At 35.7% G+C, this 20,957-nt stretch overlaps 1 protein-coding gene across 9 annotated transcripts in view; it reads left to right on the top strand.

Moving 5' to 3' along the window:
* Nucleotides 1–20,957, top strand: part of CADPS2 (calcium dependent secretion activator 2) — a 504,393-nt gene that overhangs the window by 331,257 nt on the left and 152,179 nt on the right. For all 9 annotated transcript variants that reach the window (XM_053609275.1, XM_053609274.1, XM_053609271.1 and 6 more), the window contains exons 10-11: nt 11,597–11,705; nt 12,767–12,967. In XM_053609275.1, the coding sequence (XP_053465250.1) occupies nt 11,597–11,705; nt 12,767–12,967 (310 nt within the window). The remainder of the gene's footprint in view (nt 1–11,596; nt 11,706–12,766; nt 12,968–20,957) is intronic.

Here is a 20,957-nt window from a genome sequence, read left to right as displayed (position 1 = left end):
AAATAAAATAAAATAAAATAAAATGTACATCTTCAATATGAAATCAAATTGAAAATTTTTTTGTTTGTTGGGTTTATTTGGACCAAAATGTCACCAGAAAATAATTTTTTATTTTAGGTTTCATTTTTAAGAGAAATATTGTTTTCATGGCAAAATAAAAGATGGTAATGGCCATATTAATTTATATGATCTGCCTTTGTCTTTAAAAATATTAATGCATTTATTGTCTAAAACAGTTCTAAAAGTGAATACATGTTAAAATGAGCATTTACCCATATTAAGTACGATCCGAGCTAAAATTCTAAAAGGAGACAGAGAAGTTGGAGTAGAAACAGGGCTAGCTTTAGTAAGGAGAATCTTGAATGGGTCAGGCAGTGTTCCCAACTTGAAAATTCCTCTCTTTTACATATACCCTGTGTTCCTGTAAAAAAATATTGTTGGCCAGGCATGGTGGCTCATGCCTGTGATTCCAGTGTTTTGGGAGCAATGATGAGAGGATGACTTGAGGCCAGAGTTTGAGACCAGCATAGTGAGACTTCAGCAATACAAAAAATACAAAAAATTAGCTGGGCATGGTGATGCATGCCTGGCTCAGATTCTCGAAACGCTGAGGTGGGAGGATTGCTGGAGCCCAGGAGTTCAAGGCTGTGGTAAGCTATAATCATACCACTTCACTGCTCCTGGATAACAGAGTGAGAGCCCATATCTGAGAAAAAAAATATTTTTTTGGTTATTTTCTTGTTTAAATTTCATGGCAATGTCTTATTTCATTTGTTTTATAGCTTATAGCTGCATGAAAGAACAGGGGACCTATGAGTAAGAATTCTATATTATTGAGACTAAATTAAACTTTGGTAAACTTAATATTTTCTGAAAATTTCTTTATAAGACTCCATTTCAAAATGCTGTGAGTTTCTGTTTATCTTTGTGTATATTTATGTGTTCATATGCATATATATCTTTATATGTGTGTCCATATATTATATACAAGTATGTTTATAAAATGTTTAATACAAATGGTCTGCCTGCTGCATAGTAGAAACTCAGGAAATATTTATTAAATGAATATCTGTCCTTTCATTTAGGTTCCATCTCAAACCTCTGTATGGAACATAAAATGCTCTTATATTTGAACATATTTAAACCAAAACCTAGGTGTCATCTTTGATCTCTCTTTTCCTTAATCCCATGTTAATCAGAAAATATTGTTATTTCATGTCCAAAACAGTATTCCATTTACCTCTCCTCTGCTACCATACTAGTTGATACACCACCGTTTTCACAGACTCCTACAGTATAGCAACCTAGCTATTCTCTCTGATTCCACTTCTACAATTCCCCTTACAAACTATTCTTCACATACAAGAATAGTCTATTTGAAATATAAGTCCCATTTTTACATGTTTAAGTCTTTCCCATGACTTGTCTTTGCCCTTGAATATCCTGTAACTGTGATGTAGAGAATATGTATCCTACATATTCTTACCTTAAGCTTCCTTTTTCTTTAATCCTTCCCTGTCATTGAGCAATGTCTTGACGTCTAACATTCTGTCCCCAGATAAATTCCAGTGCCCAGAATAGGAGTTTAGCACCCTCAGGTCAACAGCCCTTGTGCCACAAAGGTACCTCAAAGAAATAAATAATGTGGGTTTGTTTTTAAGTGTGATTTCTATGCAAATGTGCCTTTGGTTAAGTCCCTTTTTTCCATCCAGATTGTTAGGCTAACCCTCCTAATCCTATCTATAAAAATTCTGAACATCCTACATCTTTTATTTTCCCCATGGCTGGCTCGTTCTAACAACTTTTCAAGTATCGTTTCACATGTCCCCTTCACAAATGTGACTTTTCCACCTGCTCAATTTAAAACACTCTCAACTCGTTCCCTTTCACATTATTTTGTTTCATATTTTTCAAAGCATTTATCTCCTTTTCAAATTATCATTTTTTATTTGTACATTTAATTAATTTCTTTACCCCTATTGGAATGTATGCTCCATGAAAATAAGGACCTTAACTATCCTTTAGTCTACTGATCTATGGAACTTTAAACACTACCCGGTACATAAGTAGAAACTATTTCTTAAATAAATTAATATATGCAAATCACTTTTAACCTAGTTATAAAAAGACTGCCTTTCTTTTCTCTAATTTGCACACTGATTGCTGAATCCTTTTATACCATTTGGTAATATATATTATATATATAGTCCCCTCAAGTTTATCAGGATCTGGAACATACATTCATTTTTTTTTTTTATTAACCTAAGCTCTGGGATTTATAATATACATATATATCTTTAGCAGCACCTTTGGCCTCTGCCAAGAGCGTTTCCAGCTAAAGATTTTGAAAGCTTTAATCTTTACTGAAATTAGATGGTGGCAGTTGCTAAGCTGCCAGCTGTTAACATGATCCCTGCAGTAGGAACGTCACATAAAAACTTGAATGCCGTAGTCTCTAAAATCTGATCGTTGGCACTTACATGTGCTAGGACACGAACAGGTGTTGAACAGGTTGGCAATTGAGAACGAAATGGGAGGTTTTCTGTACCAGATGCAGGTACCTCATGGTACCACAGCCACTTAAAGTGAAGGTGCCCTATCCAAAGTAGTGATGCTGAAGCCTTGTTTAATACTCTCTGCAGATTTAAGTCTGTTTATATCCCCCAATTCTCAACAAATCCATTCTTCGTGTAGTTATTAACAATGGATTGGGTTAAAGAGATTGAATGTTTATCACTGCTGCTCTCCCATTGAAGGGATTTTCAATTTCCACATAGTAAATTATATAAGCTTTGTTCGGTAATACACAAGTAAGATTATAAGCACAGACAAATAGTAGATTAGAATAGGTCAGAGCACTGGTTTTTCTCTAAATCCCTGGTGTGTGGTGCTGGGGCTGAGTGAAGGCTGAACCACTGTCTCTCACTAACCCTGAGCACAGGGAGCAGGGCGACCCCCTGGTGTCTCTAGGTAATCTTTCAGCAGCGTATTTTAACTATTAGTGCTAACTGATACTGACAGTTCTTTCAGAGAACAGATTCCCCTTGATATGGAAGGATTCACCTGAATTTACACTGTGTATTTGTTGTACATCTGGCCTTGGGAATATAATTAAGTATGACCCTGCAAAAGGGATGGGTGGATGTGAGAGCTACTGACGGTAGTAGAGGAAACAAAAGAAGTATGAAATATGCCTCATTTTATGGAAATAGAACCTCCATTCAGTGAGTCAAAGGATCGCATAAATAGTTTGGTTCTTCTGAAGCCGATGTGTTCCAAAAGCCAAATTCCTTTTTTTTTTTTATTTGTCTGGCGGATCAGATTTCCTAATTTTCGGCCACAGCTTTGTTAGTCGTTGGTATTTGATTACTCTTCCATCTGTACTCTTTGTTATAATTCTAGGAACGATTATCTCTGACAGATTCTGGCTCAGTTTTGAGATATTAAAATAAGCAATATTAAAAGAAGTACAAACTAAAACAAATATCTTCACACTTTATCATTTGAATGACCATTAGAAATGGGATGATTCATTTAAAGCTAGAGATTTTTGTGTTTCTTTTATAGTTTTATAGTTCCCTTAAAGACTCTTTAAATTGGCACTTAAAATTTTACATATTAATCATGTTAAAAAATAAATGTATCATTTCAAGTTAGCTAGAAATACATCAAACAACTAGAATAGTATCTCAAGTTATATAAAGGAAAAAGCAATATTGTAAGCATTTTACATTACATGCCTTTTGACAGATAATTTTTAGGGCTAGGTTTTAAATGGCAAGTAAGCTTTTAGCATTTTAGGTGGATTAAACACATCAAGTCTGGATTTTTAACACGTGACAACTTGACTATATTAATCATTTATGTAAAAAGTTTTGGAGAATAATCAATATTTTCTTGTTTTTAAGACAACATTAATCTTTAAAACATACATTATAATAAATATTCAGGATAAAATCCATTAGAAATAGGCAAATGTACCTGAAACTACATTTAGATACTTCACCATTTTAACCTCTCTTTCTCAATTTCTTATTCAATTGTGTATTCATTCAACAAACGTCTTCAACACCATCACTATGTTCTTTCATTAAAATATGAAAGGAAAAAGCCCATGAGAGTGGGAAGAGGGGAGAGCCAAATGAGACTAGGAGACAGAGTGCTGAGACACAGAGAGTCAATGGTCCCCACTTCACTCAGACGGTGTAAGCCTAGGGTTCAAAAAGCAGTTGAGTCCCCAGGTCAGTTGGGTACCTGCCCTGGGTCGCCGTAACAAACTGCATCTGAACTCAAAAGGACTCTTGTAAGACACAAAGAGAATAAAGTGAGGGAAGGATAGTGTTTCCTGGTGACTGGATTAGATGCATAGGCAGACTACTGCATAGCAAGCAAGCATCTTGCTAGGTGCCCTGCCTTGATCTCTAATTCCCTCAAAAGAATTAGGTGTGTTAGGTGTGTTGTTGTTGTTTATGTATTTAAAAAAATCAAATGACCCATATGAGGATTAACGTGATTTGCCTGAGGTCTTGACAAAAGGTGTGTCTTTTAATCCTTTTTTATGGCTGAATAGTATTTCATTGTGTAGGGGTGTGTGTGTGTGTGTGTGTGTGTATACACACACATGTAAATAATTCAAGGGAAAACGTGAAATTGGAACTTACATTTGAAATGGCAAACTCATTTGTCAAGCCTGGTTCATCCCCTCTTCATTTCTAACTGAAATGCTCTAATATGATTGTTTTCAGAGAGGCCTTTTCAGACCAGACCATCAAAAATGAGACCACCTTTAATATCTGTCTCCTCAACACAGTTTTGTTTTGTTATAAAATATCAGTTATTTTTTATCTTTGTTTTTTTTGAGAAAGCATGCTTAGATTGTCTTTATTTATTTTTGTTCAAATTTATGCAATACATGTGCCATTTTGTTATATGTATTGACTGTGTGATGGTCAAGTCAGGGCTTTTAGGGTATAATGTATGTTGTACCCATCAACTAATTTCTCACCATCTTCCCCATACCACCTCTTCTATCATTCGGCTCTTTTCACCATCTGTAGTAATAACCTTCAACTCCATCCATATCCATATTGCTAAAATATTCATCCTTTTTTACAGCTGAGTAATATTTAGTATACACACACACGTACACACCACATTTTCTTTATCCATTTATCTGTTGATGGACATTAGGGTTGATGCTATATCTTTGATGTTGTGAATAGAGCTCTGATAAATGTACAAATGCAACTATCTTTTTTATATACCCATGTCCTTTTTGCGGGGGTTAATAGCCAGTAATGAGATTGCTGGATTGAATGGTAGTTCTATTTTTAGTTGTTTTATAAATGTCCACACTAATGTTTGTATAGTTTACACTTGTATCAACCTTATGTAACAGTTCCCTTTTCTCCACACCGTAGCCAACTCTGCTATTTTTTTGTCTTTTTAATAATATTAGGGCGGCACCTGTGGCTCAGTGAGTAGAGTGCCAGCCCCATATACCGAGGGTGACGGGTTCAAACCTGGCCCTGGCCAAACTGCAACCAAAAAATAGCCGGGCGTTGTGGCGGGCACCTGTAGTCCCAGCTACTCAGGAGGCTGAGGCAAGAGAATCACTTAAGCCCAGGAGTTGGAGGTTGCTGTGAGCTGTGTGAGGCCACGGCACTCTACCGAGGGCCATAAAGTGAGACCCTGTCTCTACAAAAAAAAAAAAAAAAAAAAAAATAGCCATTCTGACTCAAGTGAGATACCTTATTGTGATCTTGATTTGCATTTTTCTGATGATTAGTGATGTTGAGCATTTTTAAAATATACATGTTGGCTATTTTTGTGTCTTCTTTTTGAAAAGCATCCATGTCCTTTGCCCACTTTTTAATGGGATTATTTGTTTGTGTTTAGTTGAATTGTTTGAGTTCCTTGATATTCAGGGTATTAGTTCCCTGTCAGATGAAGAGTTTGCAGATACTTTGCTTTTTTCTTGTTGATTAATTTGACTTCTCTACAGATTCTTTGTCAAATCTGTTGCATGCAGGTATCTTCTTGCATTCTGAAGTCTGTCTGTTTGCTTTAGTTGTGGTTACCCTTCACTGTGCAGAAGCTTTTTAGCTTGATCTTGTTTGTTTATTTATTTTTGGTGTTGTTGTAATTGCCAAGGGGGGTCTTCTTCATACAATCTTTACCCAGGCCAATTTCGTCAAGAGTTTTCCCCACAATTTCTTCTAGAATTTTTATTATTTCATGTCTGAAATTTAAATCTTTTATGCTGTGAGAGTCAATTTTGCTAAGTGGTGGAAGTTGTGGATCCAACTTCAGTCTTCTGCATGTGGCTAACCTTTTCTTCCGACACCATTTCTTAACCCAGGGATTCTTTTCCCCAGTGCATGCTTTTGTTTGGTCTATCAAAGATCAAATAGTGAACAGTGTCTGAGTTCATCTCTAGATTCTCTATTCTATTCCATACATCTATATCTCTGTTTTTGTGCCAGTACCATGCTGCTTTAATCACTGTAGACTTGTAGTATAACCTGAAGTCTGGTAATATGCTGTGATGCCTCCAGATTTATTTTTATTTCTTAACATTGTATTGGCTATTTGGTGGTTTTTTCTGGTAAACTTTTTTTACTTTGAAGTAGGATTGCAATTATGAGTACTATGTAACAAATTAAAACAGAAATCTATGACCAATTTTGAAGAATTATTAAACATAGAAAGTTAAATTTTATTGGAAATACCTTTCTTAATGAGCTGGTTATGGCTTCCTTTCCTAATTTGTCTGTGAATTAATATTATTTATTCTAGAATGAGAAATTACTTTTTTGTTTTTATTATCTTCAAGGTTGTAAGCAGGCAGAAGCTTGGCTCACTTAAGTATGTAGATTGGAACAGAAATATTTTCATAATAGAAACACTGTTTCTCAAATTGCTTTTTTAACCCCTGAGTTAAATGGCCCAAACACATCGTGATATATCATGAAAATTATTATTAATATCTTTCATGTTATAACTAAATTAACATTTTCTATAATATTTTCTGAAAGCAAAACCAGAAATAAATGTTTTTTGAGGACTGTCTGATTTTCAAAATAAATTATTTACCTCTGACACATACAGTGGTGACAGGAAGAATTCCCATTTCAACCTCACTAAGTAAACGTCTTCCAGAGAGTGAAAACTGGGTTAGAGGTTGTTTGTTTCCACTTATGCTCCAGCTTAAGACTGAAGAGGTGGGTGCTTACAGTGATCTTGTGGGAGACTCAGGGGAATTAAAATTCTCAGCTCTATTGGTAATAGGAGTTGTAAACTCAACAGTGGAATAGTATTTCCAACCTGTCAAAATTGGCAGAAAATGAAAAGATTCAAAATACCAAAGTTGGCAGAGATGTGTTACATCTGCAGCTCTTCCATACCACCAGATGACCGGATAAGGGTACAAAGAAACCTGGCAACATCCTGCACAGATGAAGATTGCATGCCCTACAACCCGGCAGTGCCACTCCTGGGTGTAATCCTAGCGCAGTTCTCAAACACAGAGGCAGGAAGATGTGTACAAGAGGTCTATTGTGGCATTGTGTGCCTGGGCAAGAAACGAAAAACAGGGAAGGTCAGTCATCACTAGGATGGTAGGTGAAGTGTGGCAATTTAAGCAATGCAATAAATGCATGTATCAAGATGGTTCAGCATCATAAACGTTAAACTTTGGGAGGGGAAGCGTTGCAGAAGAATATGATCCACTCATAGAAAGTTTGAAAACATGCACAAATCCTTCATTTTATTTGTCAATTTATTTATCTGTAATAAAAGTTTTAAAACGTGGAAATTCAGCATAGTGGTTGCCTCTGAGAAATGAAAGGAAATGGACTTGGGTTGTATGTATGTGTGTGTGTATAGATACACACACAAGTAAACCCCACACACACACATATATATATATAAATACATGTGTAGGCATCAATTATATCTCTTCTTAAGAAAATCCTTAAGGCATATATATCTATGCAAATACTGTATATATATATATATATACACACACACACACACACAAATAGCATATATATATGATGTTATTCCACAAAGCTAGATGGTGAGTGTTTACTTGTTAATATATTGTTGTACTTTTCTTTATGTTTGAGATATTTCGCAATATTTTTTAAATAATGCATGTGTGAAATAGCTTTATGTAAAAGCAGTGAGATTTTGCATTAAGTTATTGTCCTGAAGTAAGAGGATGGACTGCTTTTTTGAACAATAGAAGTGTACTCTTTGTATATCGCTCACCACTCCACCACCCTCCTTATTCCTCCCCCTCAAAACACATATAGTCATACCTTTCACACAGGAAACTGAACCCTTTGAGTTGTAATAACAAACCTCTTATGGCAGCCCCAGGCTTTCGTTGATAAGCCTTAGACATGTGCACCGCAAAGAGTAAATTCATTACAGTCTGTAAGATGAAAAAAAACAGAAAAGGAAAACTTAGCATAGCAGGAACCAGAAGAGAGACAACCTTTTGGCCTCACTCTCCCCCAGTAAGTCTGTGATGGCTTACATTTTTCAGACTAGAAATACCTTTGTTCTTTTTTCTCATTAAAAATAATTTATAGTCTTTGAAAAGGAAACCTCAAAAAACACTGAAGAGATTGTTTAAAATAATCTATAATTTCACCACCCTGTTATAGTCGCTGTAAGTATTTTACTATGCATCTTCCTCTTCATATATAATGTTGACTCATAAAATCACATTTTAGGCCAGGCGTGGTGGCTCATACATGTAATCGTAGAACTTGGAGATGGGGGGATCACTTGTGGCCAGAAGTTTAAGACAAGCCTAGGCAGGATAGCCAATCCCTGTCTTCACAAAAAATAAAAGTGAGAAAAATTCGCTGGGCATGGTGGTACACACCTGTAGTGATACTTAGGAGGCTGAGGTAGAATCACTAGAATCTGGGAATTGGAAGATGTAATTAGCTATGATGCCCCAGGTAACAGAATGAGATCCCATCTTTAAAAATAAAAAATCATTCTCTACACTTTTGGTTTTTACTTGCTCTTTATATATTATAATGTATCTTAGAAGTGGTTCCCATGTTTGGAAAAAAAATCTGTCACCTCTTTTAATGTCTCGTACTGTTCTATTGTGTGGTTATGCTGTAATGTATTTCAGCAAACCATCTGATCGTTTCACCAGTTTTTGCTTGTGCGCAACACTGCAGTGAACAAGTTGCACACACCTCTTTTGGTATTGTTTCATGTGTTTCCTTGAGTTAAGTTCCTGGCTGGAAATCTGCTTTATCAAAGAAAGTGTGTAATAAATAGTGAGGCATTTGGTAGTGGGTCTGTGAAAGTTCTCCAGAGAGGGCAGCAGGCCGGCACTCAGGAGTTGATACGGTGTGTAGTCTTGAAGCAAATCTCTTTTCTTTTTCAAGAAACCTCAGTTGTTCCTCTTAAGATCTGGTTTGTATGAGATTCATCTATATATTAAGGATAATATTTTTTACTCAACGTCACTGATCATAGATGTTAACCATATCTACAAAAATGCTTTCACAATCAGACCTAGATTAGTATTGATGAAATAACTGGATACCAGAGCCTGGCCAAGTTGATACATAAAGCTTAAGAACATTATAGGTCATAAATGACCTAAATAATGACCTTCCAGAAAGTCTGAAGCAGCTTCCATTCCCACAAGTCTATAAAAATGTCCTTTTCTCTATGTAGTTACCAACATTGTAACAGTTGGCACCTGTTTCATTTTTGCTAATCTAAGCAGTATTATTTCTTATGGTACGTTACAGTCATGTTAATCTTAAATTTTAAGTGGAAAAGGATAGGACAGCAATGAGGTAGCAAAAACTACCTGTCAGGCATGGCATACACTATTTGGGTAATGAGGCCACTAAAAGCCCGACTTCACCACTATGCAATTCATCCACATAACAAGAAAACCACTTGTCCTCCCTGAATCTATTGAATTAAAAATAATGAATAGATGTATCATTTAAGTTTTAAAGCTAAAATGTGTAGTGCAGTATGGCTGGCTCTAATACAATTTCTTTTATATATATAAAAAAATTGTTTTAATTTTTTTATTTTAAATTTTAATGTAATTTCTTATATATATTTATATATATAAGAATGTATTAGAAAAAATATATATATTTATAAGAAATATATAATAAAATATTTATATATATATATATATATTTTTTTTTTTTTTGCAGTTTTGGGCCAGGGCTGGGTTTGAACCCGCCACCTCCAGCATATGGGGCCAGTGCGCTACTCTTTTATATTTTTAATATAATTTTCACAAAACACCTGTGCCTTTTACTTTGTAGAAGAGCAGAGTGAGCACCTCTGTTCTAGCAACAGAAAAAGTAAAAGAACAGTCATCTTTCACCCACTTTTTTACCTCATGTTTTGGGTTTTCTCAGTGGATGTCTGTATTCCTTCTGTGTATTTCCCATGTGAGTTCTTTGCTGAATGTATGTTTTTCGTACATCTTCTCGTAGTCTGTGGCTTTGCTTTTTGTACTTCGTGGTACCTTTAACAAAAAGAATTTCCTAATTTTATTGTAGTTCATGCCATTTTGTTTGTTTTGTTTTTTGTATAATTAGTTCCTCTTGGGGTCCTTTTGAGGTAATCATTGTCTACGATGGGTGGTGCTTTTCCTTAGTTTCATTTTATATTTAAAAATGGAAACGAGAAATAATTCACATTAACCAACTATTTCCACCTGTTTTGTAGGGTATTTTGTGATTTAGATATTTATTATCTGCCAAGACATCCTTTCCTGCTTCTGGGAACAGCATTACATGCTATCTTGGGGGAAGTTTTAAAACCCTGCCTATTGGCCACCTATGTGAACTATTGACCCAAACTGGGCTACTGAAACTTTCTCCCCCTAGCCACAATATTTGGTCCAAATATGGCCTTATGACCCAAGCTGAGACAATCAGACAGGTGTCTTTAAGACTTTAGCCGCAGCTATGGTGCTAGCCAAGTGAGCTTCCAGCACACGAAAATAAAGCCTGTTGTGAAAGAGAAGAATTGAGGGGCAGAGCGGACTGTGGCAGTGTTGCCACTGCCCAAATCCGACTTCACCCTGGCACTTCCTGTGGGTTTGGTTATGTGGAAAGTAAATTCTCAACGCTTATTGAGATTTTTTTTTTTTTTTAATCTTGGTTAAAGGTCTTGAAATAAGTATGCTCGAAAATGTGGTCCCATAATTAGGTAAGTTTGGGACTACTCCTAATCTCATTTTAGAGATTTACAATCTATGTTAGCATATTAAATGCCATGTGAAATCCTGAAGTAAAGGATTAGTTTATCTTTATTTAACCTAGTGACTCCAAACTGGGCGACATGACTACTTATCTATGGTGCTGTGTTAATATCCCATACAAATTGGGAAATGCTGGACCCTGGGCGCGAAAGACCTAATAAATGTAACGTGCTTTGATTCTGGGGCTACGTTTGAAAATTTATATGTAAATTATGTTTTACTTTTATTTGAACAAAATGTCTTCTGAGAAAGAAAATGTTTAAAATTATATTTTGTAAATTTATTACCAACCAGCAAACTCTTTTCCTCGATCAGGTTAGCCAGTACACCTTTGCTATGTGCAGTTACAGAGAAAAAAAGTCGGAACCACAAGAATTAATGCAACTTGAAGGATACACTGTGGACTATACAGATCCCCACCCAGGTAATTCTAAGTCAACTTACCTTTCCAGCCGTGCGTGTGTTCATGAAATTCTTATAAATATTCTGTCTGTTCTGCATGTCAAACTCCGCACAATTAATAGGGTACATACCATGTGTTTCACTTACATACAGGGTCATGACTTTAGCAGAGTCCAATTATGTCTTTTTGAGGGTTTTTATTTTTAGCCATAATTCATCATCTTTGTTATTTTAGTACAAGGATGAAGTCCATAAATTTTACTGTAATAGAACAATTAGGTGAGAAATTAATAGCACTTACGTAAACTTCTTCACTGGAGAGCTGGAAAGCCAAAATCACAACAGAAAAAGAGAAAGAAGTGGAAAATGCATGATTAAATATTCTACTAACTCTTCCCCATGACACCTTATTGTACTCTCTCTCTTTCTAAATAGGAGTGGTATTAGGTCCCTCGTATCTAAGAATAGTGAGTAAATGAATGAATATATGAATATTAATGACATTAATGTGGCAAGATTTCAATTTGTACATATTAATAACTTACAGATTAAAAATGAGTGAATAGAGATTAAGAAATAGAAATCTGTGATCAGATTCACTAATTGGTCATATGGAAATGCAAAATATTATCTTCTCTGTGAAAGAATTTTACCAAAGATAAAAATACCATACAATAGAAAGTGCCATTTTTGCTTTACCTATATATTTTTCCTGCTATACTCATATATTTTTCCTGGAATAATAAATGTATGAACAGATAAGACTTCCTTGTCTGGCATAAAGTATCATATTTTGCTCTACGTTTTCCTGGGATATGTTTGCACATGCTGCAAGATGCTAGTGTGCCAGGGACTGTTTGTTTCCCTGAGTTGTTTTAATTTCCAAAGTGATAAGGAAGTTTAAACCTTTTTATTATTGTTTCCCTTCAAATCTTGGACTTTGGATTTGATCTTCAACTAAAAATCCTGTGAAGCATTGATCTGCTAATATCAAATTCATTCTTTTCCATGAGGCCCGTTAGTGAATAAGACTGAACTCTACCAGCCCAAAGGATGTTTAATGATGTTTTTCTCCCTCCACAGGTCTCCAGGGTGGTCACATGTTCTTCAATGCTGTTAAAGAAGGAGATACGGTAATATTTGCCAGTGATGATGAACAAGACAGAATATTATGGGTCCAAGCCATGTACAGAGCCACAGGTCAATCATATAAACCAATTCCTGCGATTCAAACTCAGAAGCTGAATCCTAAAGGAGGAACTCTCCAGGCAGATGCTCAGCTTTGTAAGTTTTGTTAAGAAATAATTAGATTATCAATTAATAACCCTAATAAGGTATAAAATTGCCAGAGGCAAATTTGTTCACTGTTATAGTTTACATCATTAACTGATTCCTAATTAAATAAAAATAGTTCATATTAGTAGTCAGAGAATCAGTTATCTAATTTCACACAAATCTGGAATAAATGATTCATGCGGTTGCCAAACATTGGTATATTTCTTATGTCCCAAGAGCACATAAGACAGTTCACTAAAACTTCTCAAGGGAAAGTTTATTTTTGTTTACCAGGATTTTAATTAGGTGTCCTGTAGAAACAGGAAAAGGATTGCAAAATAAAATTTGCATTGATAAGATTCCAGCACATCAAAATGATGGACCTTCATTTTTTGAGCTGTTCTTAACCTACAAGAATAATAGAGCTTTTTTCTCTTGTAGGGTGATAAAAAAGAATAAATTATAAAGCCAACTTTATTTTTCCAAATGCTAAAAAAAGTCATTTTTGAATGCCGATTTAAATCATTAAGAGCTATTTTTTTTCATTTTAATTTACTGATGATTCAAACATAGCTATAATAATCACTGAACCAAATGTTTTAATTCATTAGACTCCTTAGCAAAACTTCTCTGTTTTCATCTGCAACTGTTTGTCTTTAGGCTGAAATTGTGGCTTTTTATTCTCCAGATTCTTCTCCAAGGGAATAACATCTTGAAATGCATTATTTTCTTCCTCTTCTTTTCATCCATCAAATAACTACTCTGCCTTCCTTTTAGACACCCTTCAATACCACGTCCGGTCACTGGCATCTTAAACAAAAGCACTTACGCCCAAATAATTAAAGGTGGAACAGAAGGTTTTTTTTTTCCTTTATGTTATTTCAGAAACCTCAGACCATTTTCATAAGTTATCTTAATTGATTAGGGGCACATTTTAAAAATTATAATGAAAACTATTTTGGAATATTATGTATTAAAAATTGATTCGGAAGCATCTTATTTATTCTCACTTAAAATTAGTTGTCTTTTAGTTGCTCTTTTTAAAAATAAATTTTAAAAAGAGCATATTGTGGTATATATTTCCACTTTATTTAAAATTTTAACTCTCTTCCTCTTACCCCTGGTAATGCACGTTGAATATGGTACAGCAGATAAGAAATTTCATCAGAACCAAGGTTTAAAGAAATCTAACTTTATTTCTCTGCGATCGAACGTATTTTAAATTCTTATTTCTAATGTTGCCAAAAAACTTAAACTCATCATTTCAGAGTAACTTAGTGACAGATTTAAAGTCAACCAATTCTACATTCTTCCTCTCCCTCTTCTCCTTTCGTTTCATCCAGAGTAAATTAAGTTCCAGAGGGAGTACATAACACTGAAGTATCATCGAATGTAGTATCCAATCCAGGATTGTTCTCTGTCTACAATGGCCTAAGACGTAACTTATCTCACTGGTTCCGTTAAATGTTTGCTGGTGTGCATTACTCATAACTGCGTACCTGCCATGACACCTGGCAAAGAGGGCCAGGTATCTGCCTCCTCCTTGTCTCAATTCATATTTGCTTCACAAATTTTCAGTTATTTCAGATAGAAGGGTAAATCTGTTCTCAATGACACCATTGTGATGGGAGCAGAGTGATTTTTTTTTTTTTTCATAACTTAAAGCAGAATTTCTCAACCTCAGCACCACTGACATTTTGGGCCAGATAATTGGACCTTTATTTTGAGATATGAGGCAGAGTGCAGGACTGTCCTGTGCGTATAGGATGTTTAGCAGCAAACCTGGCCTCTGCATACTAGATGCCAAAAGACTCCACTCCCAAGTGTGACAACCAAAATTATCTCCAGATGTTGCCAAAAGTCCTAGAGGGCAGTGCTGAAATTGGGGCAAAATCAGCCCCAGTTAAGAACCACTGAATACAGTGACTTGATAGTTACTTCTGTGAAATTGTCACCCTCATTCACCTGTCTTCCAGTACTTTTTCTTTACATGTAGGGCGCAGAGAATGCCCAAGGAGTATGCTGAGTTCCTGGATATCATCCATCTTGCACACAGTGGCGAGAAAAGTTGTGGGACCTGCTAGCCCAGAACATTTAGACCATGGCGAGCCAATACAGAATTAATGAATGAAAGATTTACATAATCAGTTCATTTGGAGAGCCTTGTAATCTATTTCTAACAAACCCTTTCTACTTCAGTATTTGATACCAATTTATTGTCAAGTGAGTGTTGGTCAGGCTACATGTGGCAACTGAATTGGTATAACTAAAAAGTCGAACTTACGGTTATGTTAACAACAGCTCTCTTGTATTTCAGCCTGCTAGTAAAGTTTTCAATCAAAGCGGATTTTTTTTTATTTCTTAAAAAATAAAAACAAAAAGCAGAAAGAAGAGAAAAGGAAAGAAACAAAAACCAAAAGAAAGACAAGAAGAAAATAAATTGCTACCTCATCAGAATGAGAATGTTGACCCTGACCTATGTCAGAGAGATGACGTTGAATTGCTCCAGGGCGCAATCTAGCCTTAGTATTTTCCAGAGAGCAATTTTAGCCTTAGTATTTTTCTCTGTTTCTTGACCTCCATATTTATTTTTCTTGTTTTCTGACTATATTTTAGAAGACTTTTGTAGTCATGAGTAGAAATTGAGAAAATAAACATAAAAATTAAAATGACTCCTTATGTCAATGTATGTATTCTTAACCATTTAAATATACTTTGTTTCTCACTTTCTGGCTGACCTGTAGCTGGTAAAGGTAAGTATTTTCATGATTTCCTTTTGCTTAAATGTATTAAAATTTTTGTGATGATGTGATGTTTGATGAATGCCATGATTTTGTTTACAGTCTCCTACTTACTAGCTAAGCCCAGAATATCTAGATTAGTTTAAGCATCTATTAAGTAAAAATGTCTTCTTATTACCAGTGAAAAGTAGAAACAACCTAATATCTACCGTTCGTGTAGTCACAAAGGTATTATCATGTAAAAAATGGTCAATGAATGGTAAGTGGAAGAAATGCTAAATTATACATGTGGTATTATTTTCACTATATTAAAAATGCCCGATTAAAAAAACCCAAAAGTATAGGTAAAATCATGCCCAAAATATTCATGATGCATAAGTTTAATTGGACGATTAATTACCACTTTATTTCCTCTATTTTCTGAATTTTCTTTGAAGTGTGTATTTTATAACTAAAGAAAATCTTATTTTTAAAATTAGGCGTACTGAATATTTAAGAATAATCAAAACAAATTAATAAATTTATGAAATATAGCTTATTAGAAGATGGCACTATTTTAGTCTATAAATAATATATATTTGTAAACTTCTCTAATAAAAGAATCTATTCTACTTCCCTCCCTTTTTCTTTGACTCTCAGGATACGTAGAAATTCTAAGGGTGTAAAATAATCCAGAGCAGTGGGAGTTGTACTGTTAAACAATTTGCACACGTTTAAACAAACATCATGTGCTGCCTTTGCCAGACTGCCAAACATTTCTTTGATTAATCTATCTTTTTCTGCTCTCTCGGACCAAAATACTTTGCTCAGTTAAGTCACCAGTCTGACTTAACTGACTTTCCTGGAAATTGTATTTTTGCACACTCTGAGGCTGGTTATGGGCAGTGCCCACCAAATACCCTACCCCCCAGTGGGGTCTCCCAGCTGGCTGGTAGTTCTCACAGTGTTCTCTGTGCTATTTTCAAGTCAGTGTTAACCATTTAAATGGATACTGTCAGCTAACTTATCCTTTTACCTTGCCTTGCAACAGCTATTATCCTAATAAATATTAAAAATTTTTAGGTTATTAGGTTTCAGGTTATTAAATAAAGCCTCTATAACTTCTGAAACCCATAATACATAGTAATCATTCTTCACTTGGGTTTTATTCCATCTACTGTTAGCACACCTGGTGACAGTGCTACCTAAAGACGCTGGAGCATGTATCAGATCGTTGCCATAGAAACCCTACCAGTATCCTCAATTACCATGTCCCACATCTGTAGTTAGTCCATAGGTTAATCATCACAATTTATGTCAGTTTTGCAATAGATTGTTTAAGCTCCTATCTTATTGGTTTCCTTTGATAATATTCTTGTATTGTTTCAGAGGACAAACTGAAATGAAATTTGCCATTGTCACAGAACATTGGAGTAGTACCATGAATAATTTTCTGTTTAAAACTAGTCACCATAATTTTGTGTTAAAATAGACATTAATTGTAGGTAATCTAGTATAACCCAATTTTAAAAGCCCTGGATTTGGTAATGTTATTGACTGAAAGCATGTTTTCCATTTGATCCAGATGCTGCCTCTGTAAAGAGTAAAATGTAATATGTGGTATGTCTGGAGAAAACTATAGGAAAATATACTGCTATAAAAATAACACACTAAGGTAGCACCTGTGGCTCAAGGAGTAGGGTGCTGGCCCCATATACCAGAGGTGGCGGGTTCAAACCTGGCCATGGCCAAAAACTGCAAAAAAAAAAAACAGGGCGGCGCCTATGGCTCATTGAGTAGGGCGCCGGCCCCATATGCCGAGGGTGGCGGGTTCAAGCCCAGCCCCAGCCAAACTGCAACAAAAGAATAGCCGGGCATTGTGGCGGGTGCCTGTAGTCCCAGCTGCTCAGGAGGCTGAGGCAAGAGAATCATGTAAGCCCAAGAGCTGGAGGTTGCTGTGAGCCGTGTGACGCCATGGCACTCTACTGAGGGCAGTAAAGTGAGACTCTGTCTCTACAAAAAAAAAAAAAAAAAGATAAATAAATAATAAAATAAAATAAAAATAACAAACTAGATAATATTTTAATGACATCTGATTTCCTGGTTTACTTTAGTTCATGAGAGAACTTTAAAGAGAAAGATGGGGGAGATGTGGAGATGTAGGTCAAAGGACACAAAGTAGCGGATGAAAGATTCTAGAGCAGTGGTTCTCAACCTTCCTAATGCCGCCACCCTTTAATACAGTTCCTCATGTGGTGGTGACCCCCAGCCATAAAATTATTTTCGTTGCTATTTCATAACTGTAATTTTGCTACGTTATGAATCGTAATGTAAATATCTGATATGCAGGAGGTATTTAGGTGACCCCTGTGAAAGGGTCGTTCAGCCCCCAAAGGGGTCGGGACCCACAGATTGAGAACCGCTGGTCTAGAGCAGTTTAGAGTCAATAAAATTGTATCATATTGGCAATGTCTATTAAATAAGTATATTTTAGCTACTCTTATCACAAAAAAAAACAACTGCATGAGATATAGATATTAATTTGCTTCACTATGGTAACCATTTTGCTATTTATATGTATCCCATAACATCATGTTCTAAAGCTCGAATATACACCGAAAAAAATATTATTAAAAAAAAAAAATGAGGCTCAGTTCCCATAGCTCAGTGAGTAAGGGCGCCAGCCACATACACCGAGGGTGGTGGGTTCGAGCCTGGCCCAGGCCTGCTGAACAATGACAACTACAACCAAAAAAGCCAGGCGTTGTAGCAGGCACCTGTAGTCCCAGCTACTTAGGAGGTTGAGGCAAGAGAATTGCTTAAGCCCAAGAGTTTCAGGTTGCTGTGAGCTGTGACGCCACGCCACTACACTCTACCAAGGGCAACAGAGTGAGACTCTGTCTCAAAAAAAAAAAAAAAAAAATGAAACTTTTGGCCAGATGTGGTGGTTCTTGCTTATAATCCTTGGACTTTGGGAAGCTGAGGCAGGAGGAACACTTGAGGCCAGGAATTCCAGACAAACCTGAGCAAGTGCAACACTGTCTCTACAATAAAACAAAATTAGCTGAGCACGATGGTGTATACCTAGAGTGTCAGCTACTTGGGAAAATGAGGCAGGAGGATTGCTTGATCACAGGAGTGTGATGTTATAGTGAGCCGTGATGATGCCCTTGCACTGTAGCCCAGAATGCAAGGGCATCAGAATGAGACCCTGTCTCAAAACAAAACAAAACAAAAAAGAACCTTTAAAAACAATGAATTATACACCTATTTCTCCCCTCCTGGATTTGATGGTATTGTTGTCATGCATTTTACTTTTGAGAGTTTTAGACACTAGCATTCATTGCTATAGTATTAGTTTCATTTTAAAAAAGGTCCAAAGGGGGCGGCGCCTGTGGCTCAGTGAGTAGGGCGCCAGCCCCATATGCCGAGGGTGGCGGGTTCAAACCCAGCCCCGGCCAAACTGCAACCAAAAAATAGCCGGGCGTTGTGGCGGGCGCCTGTAGTCCCAGCTGCTCGGGAGGCTGAGGCAAGAGAATCGCGTAAGCCCAAGAGTTAAGAGGTTGCTGTGAGCCGTGTGACGCCACGGCACTCTACCCGAGGGCGGTACAGTGAGACTCTGTCTCTACAAAAAAAAAAAAAAAAGGTCCAAAGGGCAGACAAACTAAATCCAACTGCCTGTTTTTGAAAATTAAGTTTTACTGAAAAAAGGCAAAAGCAAAACAAAACAAAAAATCCCCAAAAGATTTCTCACACAAGGAGATCAGAACTGTTGCGCTTTTGTTTTATTTTTATTTCTTCTTAAATTCTTAGGAACTCCAGGATGTCCTTACAGTCACCATATAAAAATAGGGAAAAGGGGAAATGGTAGCTAATGTATCCTTATGAAGTGTTCATTATAAAATTTTACAAAATATTTACAGAATATTGTCTATGTGTTGGCCACCTCTTTGTAAAGTTTTATAATGAACATTTTGTAAATAAAGATACATCGAGCTACCATTTCCCATTTTCCCTGTCTATGTATGGTAACTTCAGGAGTGGTGACTTTTGGGACACGGTGGAGTGGAATACTGGTACATAGATAGGAAAGTATTTAGCATAAAATGTTTTGAATTGTGCTTATCCGACATAGAAGGAAAGAAGCAGAGATGCTTGGTCTATACAGTCTATATTTTTTAAAAAGCATAATCCCTAGAAACATATTTCACTTTCATAAAATTATAGTGGAGGGATTTAAGGAATTTTTTAATAAAAATTTTAGTGGGTTTGTTTGCCTGTCAGTTTTTTCAATGTCAATATGGACTCTATTTGTGGCTTAAAGGGCTATTATGAATATCATATTTAATGTTAATGGCAATTGCTGAAAAGAAATGTAAGTTTCCACTCGTGTGTAATTTGGAAAGGCTTGTCACATTCGTAAATATATGTTTTGGAGTTGTATTTCATAAGGAAAATACTTAGTAAATTCATAAAATATATGATTTATAGACATGAACTATAGATTCATTTGTTTTCAGAATCTTACATGTTTTATTTAAAGACTGAATGCTTATTGTTTTCTTAAAAAAAGGTAATTGCTTATATAGGTTTGGTTTAGTAGTTCAGGTCTATTATCCTGGCACGTGGGGAGTCTGAGATGGAAGGATCTCCTGAAGCCAGGAGTTCAAGACCAGCCTAAGCAAGAGTGAGACTTCATCTCTACAAAAAATAGAAAATTTAGTGGAATGTGGTGGTGTGCACCTGTAGTCTCAGCTACTTGGGACCTGAGGCAGGAGTATCACTTGAGCCCAGGAGTTTGAGGTTGCTGTGAGCTGTGAAGATGCCACTATGCTCTAGCTCAGGAGACAGAGTGGACCCTGTCTTTAAAAAATGCCTTCACTGACTTTTGTAGTAAAAGAAGAATTATGAATCTTTTTCCTCTGAAATTTATTATATATCCTGTACTCAGCACTCAAGCCATTAATAGGCATTATTTTTAACTGGTGATAACCTTCTCTGGTAAAGAAATAAGGAATAAAATTCAGCAGATGTTTTATAAAACTAGTAATTCAATTTCATAAAGGTGATACTAAATTTTTTTTTTACTTAGAAAAATGAAGTTTCTAAGATAAATTTCTTAAAACACAAAATAAACTTCCAATTTTATAATATATGTGCTTTGCATTTTGATACTTTGATACATAATGATACGTTCACATTGTCATATATTTAACTTTATATTAAAACACTCCAACAGAAGAATAAAATATGAGAGAAGTTCAATTGTCTCATTTCTC

Source organism: Nycticebus coucang, chromosome 11 (assembly GCF_027406575.1).
Source record: "Nycticebus coucang isolate mNycCou1 chromosome 11, mNycCou1.pri, whole genome shotgun sequence".
In the NCBI taxonomy this organism is placed as follows: domain Eukaryota; kingdom Metazoa; phylum Chordata; class Mammalia; order Primates; family Lorisidae; genus Nycticebus; species Nycticebus coucang.
This window is presented reverse-complemented; position numbering and strand designations above follow the sequence as displayed.